General features: G+C 35.6%; 1 protein-coding gene across 1 annotated transcript; it reads right to left on the minus strand.

Moving 5' to 3' along the window:
- Nucleotides 1-1,392: 1,392 nt before the first annotated feature.
- On the minus strand, nucleotides 1,393-7,564 carry LOC132183689 (omega-6 fatty acid desaturase, chloroplastic). Its single transcript, XM_059597066.1, has 10 exons — nucleotides 7,347-7,564; nucleotides 7,202-7,256; nucleotides 5,099-5,334; nucleotides 4,587-4,730; nucleotides 4,309-4,460; nucleotides 3,710-3,832; nucleotides 3,363-3,540; nucleotides 2,400-2,518; nucleotides 1,916-2,030; nucleotides 1,393-1,799 (listed from the first exon to the last, which is right to left on the minus strand). Exons 1-10 carry the CDS (start codon nucleotides 7,383-7,385, stop codon nucleotides 1,638-1,640), a joined length of 1,323 nt encoding a protein of 440 aa, XP_059453049.1. The 5' UTR covers nucleotides 7,386-7,564; the 3' UTR covers nucleotides 1,393-1,637.
- Nucleotides 7,565-8,249: the final 685 nt, after the last annotated feature.

Genomic DNA, 8,249 nt, shown 5'->3' on the forward strand with positions numbered 1-8,249 from the left:
GATATTGCAGAGGAATTTTTGTTTTTCTTCAGAGATGCATGTATTTTTTTGTCAATTATGGGTCTACTTGTACAACATTTCATTTTCGAAGTGGCCCGAAATGCCGCTTTCCTCTTTCTCTTTTTGACAGACCACCCTCTCTCTTTTCCTCTTTTGACCTCTTGCTTTCACAAAGTAAATTCCCTTCCGTGTTGTTTTGATAATGGTCTCGTACAGATTCCAGATTTACTTGCGCACAAACACACACAGACAGATGCTTTTTGCATGTGAGCAGTTGTAACTGCCAAATTGGTTGACGAGTTTATGAAATTTGGTCACCCTGCTGCATTGTTAGGTGTAGCTTTAGTTTCAGGAGCTAAACTTCTGAATTTGTAATACATAACATATGTTCTTTGAATATCATGAGAGCTTTATCCGGTGTACCAAATCTGCTAATGCTGATACCCACCATACCAAATGCAGTCCTGTGGCTTTCTTTGACACCTATGAATAGAGCCAACAATATTTGATGCAAATTGCAAACTTGTTACGAACTTAATACGAAATTAGCGGTTAAATATTAAGACCCGTTTAATTAAATGGGTCGGGTTAAAATTGACTTATATAGTCTTATACATATATCTCAATGCGACCTGAACTTGACTCGTGAGATTTAGAACTAATAATTTTTAACAAGACTCGCAAATCTAACACGAACTCAATGCGAAGTTAACAAATTATAATTGACCTGTATAATTTTATACTCGTACAAACATCCCTACTTAGACCTGCCACCCTCCATTTATATTTCCTTCCCTTTCTCCACTATTATTTTATTATATCTCACTTTCACTCAAAGACAAACTTTCGCTGGTTGGCTTCCAGAAAAGCTCCAAAGATTAATTTTAAACTGTTATGTAGAACAAATCCCAATTTAATTGGAGCCCACTTAAGAAATTAATATACTCAGTCAGTTTGACCCAAAAGTCCTATCAATTAATAGAAAAATAACTTAGAAAAGTGTTATGTAGCAGTCTAGTCTAGGTTTATAAATTGGCCATAACAAGGAGCTTTAGATGTCAGCCACTAGCAAATCAAATGAACTCAAGTGTCAGTAAACCGGCAGAAAATAATAAATAAAAGAGCTTAGATATCTGTAAACTAGCAAAAACATAGATAATTTTATGAGAAGATACTCTGTGTAGAGAGATAAGTATCAGGCATCAATAAAAAATGAGAGGCTCCAGTGGTCCAACCAATATTAGCCTGACCCTTATGTATTTAAATTCACTAGCAAAGTAAGATCTGATGTACCCAGTCATCCAAGGAAAATGTTGCTGTTCAGGATCACTTTTATCTAATGAACCACAATCTTTCACCTTAAAAAGGAGGGGGTTTTCTTGGAGAATCGAATGACAATAAATTCATCACTTTTGCATATAAGGAAATACAGTAATCAAAACTGATATGTGAACTTCTAGGAACCTTCCTTCAATTGGTTTTCTCTATCAATCAGAAAGTTCCAATATTGTACAATGTAAGCAAGAAGAGATAAGATAAATGAAATAGCACACCTAATTTAACCCCCAAAACTAAAAGATAACATATAAGAAGGAACCAAAAAGCCATGGAACGACCACATAGGGCAAAATGATAAATCAAGCATAATCAGGCATCACTTTCCTGAGAAATGTAATTGGCTGAGATTCTTTAGGGGCAAGTTGCTCAAAGGAAATGTAATTTTGCTCCTTATCATAAACATGACATATGGTCATTATTGTCTTCATCAAACGCCAATTCCACGAAGCCTCGTTCATATACTGTTGAAGACATGGGAGAGAAAATGAATTAAAAGAGCAACTATTTTGGCATCAGTCAGGAGATTATGGGCACAATATGTGTGTGTGAGTGTGTGTCGAGGACTTATCAATCCTACCTTTCCCCAATTTTCTTGAAGAGACTTATGGGCTGCCCGCAAATTATAGCTTGGTATCCTTGAAGAAATATGGTGGGGGACATGGACACTAATATCATGACATAGTATCTCAATCCTGTCCATGAAAAAAGGAGCCAACAGTTAGCAGTCTACTTATTCACATAGATATTAAATAATTACTTTTTGTTATTCAACCACTTGAACAAATTTATTGGTATTAAAGCTCTATATTTCTTTTGGGCAGATTTTCAATAGCAAATCAAACATGTTTTTCAATTTTCACATTTGTTTCACCAGAAATTAATAAAAGTGGCCCTAGAACTTGATCACTGCCAAGCAAAGATCAGAAAAATAATATCTTCAGTCACTTATTAGTTCCTTCATGCTAGCATTCATATCACTATCCCTTTAATTAGGGAATCATGGTATGGATGAAGTAATTTTCATGGGAAAACATTTTTGAAAAGAACAATGAAGATATTACCATCGAGGGTAATCACAATGAACTGTTCCATTAAGCTGGGCCTGAGCGGCATGCCACTCATTTGAAGATTTGAATGGTATGTGAGGAGCCGAATGATGGACCATGGTGAAAGTACTCATCTACAAATACAACAAAAAAGGAAAAACACTGAGACAAAAATAAGATATATAATCTGAATGGTCAAATCATCAGATTCACAATTGAACGACCTTGAGGCATTGCGTAAACTATGAAAATTTGGAGTTCTAGAATTATTTAGGACCAGAAAAAAATTAAATGTACACGTACTTTAAAACTATCATAGATAGGCCACCAAGCTAATGGTGGCAGTTGGTAACAAATTTTAAGCAAGATCCATTCAAGAGTAACACCTTACCCTTGAATGGATCTTGCTAAAAATTTGTTACCAATTACCGCCGTTAGCTTGGTGGTAAAGCAATGCATTTGAGCAGACAAAAGCAATGCATGCATAAAATCATGTTATTGGCAGTGAAGTCTTGCATCATACTATCATAATATTCATGAATATTTATTAATGTTTTTGATAGAAGTGGTACAACATGAGGACCTCCCAGGAGGGTGAATGAACTATAAATCTAGTTGGAAAGAAATAATAAATTCTTGATCCAGGTGGTTTTAGGCTTATTTGATTTGGGTTGCAGAGAATTAAAATAATAAGAAATAAACCATATACAATATTCTTCTTGGTAAGTTACATACAATATATTATTTGCATAGTTTTGGTGCTATTAAATTTGTTGCAATGTGTGTGGTACAGTAGCAAAGGAGTTCCCCTTCCGCTGTGTATTACTATCCACTATATATATATAAAATGCAAAATTGATGGACCATCTGACAATATCACGTATTTCCTGGATATGAGAAAGTTACTGAATGATTTTATCAGTTTAGTGTGGTTACTGTGTCCAAATATTACTGCAAGAGAACAGGAAGCAGCATTACCCAAAAGTGATAGCCCAACCACGGCATCAACCAGAATTTGATCCATCCCACAATTCCCGTCTTGAAGATAATCAATGGCCATCCAATTGCCATAAATGCAAACACACAAGCCAAACTTATCTTCACCCTTTTCGCTTCGCTTGGTCTGAACTTGTTCAAATTGAAGTGCCATATCAACCTATTAGGATGCTTATTAATGTTGAGACAAAGAAGTATGAAATAAAAACATATGAAATTTAAGATTAATCAAGCCAATACTGGTAACTGTTAATAGTAAGGAGTAAGGACCAAGAAAAATTTGAAACAGAAATAATTGCTCCATATGATTCCTTGTATTTCATACACACCAGTGACCTATAGACATCCACGTCCTAAATGGGCCATATCCATATATAATTGCCTTGCGCAAAACAGGAGACGTATCAAACTCCTCTTTCCAAACCGGGTGCCAAGCTGTATCTTCACACAACCTATAGACATAAGACAGACGGGAATACAGATAAAATTTTAGAAGATGGAAAAAGACCTGCAACTTCATGGAAGTAGTAAACTAGACAAACCAGCACACAAAAATATAGATTCATACATACAAACATACAATTATATACATTTATCAGAAAAAAAAAAAGAGGATACAACTGTCTTTCTAGCATGTATCTACCATTACATATACCGTACATTTATGTGCTTTTCATCGATATAATTATTTTATATAATAAGATATTTGGCTAAAGGGAGATATAAAACCTTTATTAGATGTATCATATATCACATGAAACATAATGCGTATATGGGTGTGTGTGTCTCTAGGTACATACCATACATTGGGATGAGACAATTTCCACTACAATCCAAAAAAAGACTGGGCTATATACATTTGATACTAAGCAAGCCATATTTCTTCTTACGTATTGCCTGAGATAATTCAATAGGAAAAGTTACATACATGTTTGTTTTTGCATGATGTTGATCGTGCTTAAATCTCCACGGCTCATATGGGTAAATTAGAGGCAAAAAGGCCAAGGTTCCAACAATATCTTCCACTAGTTTGTTCCTTGAAAATGATTTGTGAGCACAATCATGGCCTATTACAAAGAACTTTACAGAAACATGCAAAAAAATAAATGAGTTACCTAGGATGAGAAGGGGGCGCGGGGGGGAGAGGAGGGAATGACACATTATAAAATTCACAAACCACATAGTAAAGATGTATGCAGAACTAACCCCTGTTACTGCAGTCCCTGTCCATGCCCAAGCCAGAGGAAGTAGATACCATGGGACTTTTGAAATCATAAAGAGCCCCAAGGCATAGGAAGTGACGGATATTAAAACCGATCTCCATGCTTTCACGTCATCAATCTCAAACACCTTCAAAAGTTTGGAAATGAAAATATCATCAATTTCAGTTAGGATATAAAGTCAGCCTTAAAAGGAGGGAGAGAGAGAGAGAGAGAGAGAGCGAATCATTATTCAATGCCCCTCTTCTCACTGGATACAAATAACTACTATTGTTTTGATACTAAGGTAAAGGACTCTGCATCTCCAATCATAAAACTAAGAGCAATTGCACAAGGAGGAAAGTTAACCTGATAAATAGTCTTACCCATTACAACAGAACAATGGTTGGCTCAGATATCTCCTAGGTATTGTGTCCAAAATCTTATTCACAAAATCCATTTTCTTCGCAAACAATATAAAAGAATTTGGATGCAATATGCATCTTATGGAAGCATTACCTTTTTTGGAAGGGTATCAATGATATCTTTTAATTTAATATTTTCAGGAAGTGGTTCTCCAATTTGCTTAAAACCATATCTTTCAGCTAATTGATTCCTATACTCAGCACTATCTGCTGAAGTTGGTACAATTGGAACTGCAACAGCTTGCAGAACTTTATTCCTCTTTGAAAATAAAAACTGCGGATTTCTGCTTCCCTTCTGGAGAAGTCTTTCCCCCTTCAGATAATATCTGCCTGTCTATCAGAATAAGCAATGTAAGGTGCCTATAATGGTAAGTTATAAGATGACAGGCAATGATAGTTCAAACAAATATGAATCTTGCATAGTTTTACAATGCATAACAATTTTATTCACAGAAGAAGACCAATTAAAAGGATAAAGAGATTGGGGGATAGTGCTAGTCAGACAGTACTTAAAATTTAGTTTTTCCCCCTTATGTTACTCGCATATGACAATAACTGGAGATAACATTGAAAGCACCATCCAATATTCTAATGGCCGTGAGAAACGGCTGGTCCTCATACCCATAAATGTCGAGAAAAGTAAGGCTACAGGTTTGGTGATAACCAAAACACTACCATTGTTTAGTCTGTTGCCTAACGTTACAATTTTCCATTGTCGAGGAGGTTTCACAGTGATCAAAGAAGCAAATTTGGACACGCCTAGGATGTAAGTCGTTACTAGATATGCACTCAAATGCTTTCTAAGGAAGAAACTTCAGAATTCAGGCAGTGATTCTTTGTTCACTATAGCTATGTTGAATAGAACCTCATCTGCAAGGTGCGTGCAGGGAAAAAAAAAGAAGGGCTTTGTTATGTCAAGCTCATGCAATGCATCTTTAATCATGTCAGCCAGGGAAATTAAACAATGGTATGTATTTTCACTATTAACAAATCCTCTAGGCTTACTTTTCTCAACATGGATGGAACTTTGCCTAAACTCTTATGTGGCATTAGTAGTTTTCACATTCTCTTGGCTGACAGTATTTTACTCGAGCAAAATCAACTTCACAACAGGAGGAGAATCCTGAACCCTTAATAAAGTTCAATACTGAGAATGATGTAATCATCAAGTGTGCGCACACAACTTGAGTTTTTTGTTTTTTTTTTCCTAATGTCTTAAAAGGTTTTTGGATGTGTAATGGGTGCCAGTCAACCTGTAATACAGTCGATGTAGTGTCCCAAATAATAAAGTGATAAGAACATTAAAGTATGTTCCAAGTTAAGATAAACATTTGATTACAATTTTCAATTAAATTTGAGTGGCTCAATAGAGTGCACTGGATAAAGCAAATATTATAATAATATCAAGATGTGCAGCAGTCACTGCCTGGAGTTCAAGTTGGGAGCTGGTGAATTCCATTGGGTGGCACTATAGTAGAGAAAGTGACTACTTTAAGTGCATATCTAGCAACAATCTACAATACTTTCCCGCAAAAAAAATCAGAAGTATAAGCTGTTTAATACTATTAGAATACGCACACCAGTATGGATACTGCATTCCTGTTTAAGATTAAGGTAAAGTTGGCGTTTGTTGATTATGTTTGTACAAATTTAGATATTGGTGGCTGCCATCACAACCAGAATAACCAACCCAATGGATCCATATAGATTTCCTTGGCCTAAATGGAATATTCTAAAACAGATAGCAAATTGCATGTGAAATGCCTTCTACTTACACGATAATAAGGAAGTGCAACGGAGGACTCCAGCAAAGTGTTTTTCATCCACCTTAGTCGTTTCTTTTGTCAGTTTCTCCTTAATTCCTTGCTTAGTCTTACACAAAATCCTCCAGTTTTCCACACAGGATTCTAAAATCTAAAAACTTTGACGCATTCTATCCAGCAAGTTCCAGTTTTTGCCAATTCTAAAGCCCAATTTGCTACGCTAAAGTTGCTAAACTCACAATGCTACTGGCTTTTTTCTAAGAACCGCAAGATGCATCAATTAAACAGAACCCATATCGCATTTGGACCAAACGACATGAAAAAGCTAATAAAGTTCAAATCTCGGCCAGAATAGACAATCAAATATCACACAACAATTCGAAGAAGCTATGAGAAAAAATCTATCCTACAAAGAGAGAGAAAGAGTAACATACCTGGAGAACAATGGGCTAAAATTCTTCGACTCCCACTTGGCTTTGGATGGGGGCCCTTAAATTCAATCCAAAAAACAAAATGAGAAATAAAAAAAGGCAAAGAAGAAGCAGAAAAAGAAGCAAAAAAAGAAGAAGAAGGGGGTACCATGAAATGGAACACAGAGTCTGCAAGTCTGCAAGCCATTCCGAGCAGAGCTGCAGAAACTCCAATTTCCAAAGGCCCCAACTCCCCTTTGAAACTGTGAGTGTCTTTGTGAGAATGAGTGAACGTGAAAGAGGTGTAGGGTCCTGAAAGGCTGAAACACCCTCGCACCTCTGCCTTTATATGACACTGCCAACTATTTCTTTGCCTCTCCTCTCAGCCTCCAGGTTTGGATAGATTTTCGATGTCCACACCACACCTGTATGTCAATTTTCAACCTTAGGAGAATAACAAAAATAAATAAATACATTTATTAAAATTAAGATTTTTTTTTCTTTTTTTTTTTTTACAATGGTTCTGAAAGTATTCAATTTTTTTATAAAGAAAAAAAAAAAAAGACAAAAAAGAAGAAGAAGAAACGAAAAACAACAAGGCAAAGAGATAAATTATTTGTTTAATCAATAGGTGAGTGAACCGTACTCACTAAAGATAATGAGTACTGTTCACTCACAATTTTATTTTGGTTAAAATAGTGAGTCTGGAAAGTGAAGTGCCACTTTTGTTAAACTGTCTCACTAAAATAATCAAAAAAATTATTTTGGTAAGGCTGCTAGGAATGCTCTAACATAATATCTCAATTATGTATTAAAAGAACATCGGGAAATTTTTTTTAATACAGAATATCCTTAAGCAGGAGCTAAGAGTAGAATTTGACCATAAGATTAATGGTGCGTGCATCACATTTCACACAAACCAATTTCATTTCATACTTGAGGGATTCATGTAAAATATGCATAGCATGAATTGCGTGAGAAATTTCCCTTATGGGTGGACGGTGAGCCCACTTGGTTAATTTGTCAATGAGAAACGTAGTATCATTGTCTTACCATTATTGTTGTATCATCT

Source organism: Corylus avellana, chromosome ca6, assembly GCF_901000735.1.
Source record: "Corylus avellana chromosome ca6, CavTom2PMs-1.0".
In the NCBI taxonomy this organism is placed as follows: Eukaryota; Viridiplantae; Streptophyta; class Magnoliopsida; order Fagales; family Betulaceae; genus Corylus; species Corylus avellana.

Excerpts from the sequence above, each read along its gene's own strand:
- LOC132183689 (XM_059597066.1), bottom strand. The coding sequence starts at position 7,385 with ATGGCTTGCAGACTTGCAGACTCTGTGTTCCATTTCATG. Across the intron at positions 5,335-7,201 it reads TTTAGCCCATTGTTCTCCAG|GCAGATATTATCTGAAGGGG; the intron begins GTATGTTACTCT and ends TCTGATAGACAG. Across the intron at positions 3,833-4,308 it reads CATCATGCAAAAACAAACAT|GTTGTGTGAAGATACAGCTT; the intron begins GTATGTAACTTT and ends TTATGTCTATAG.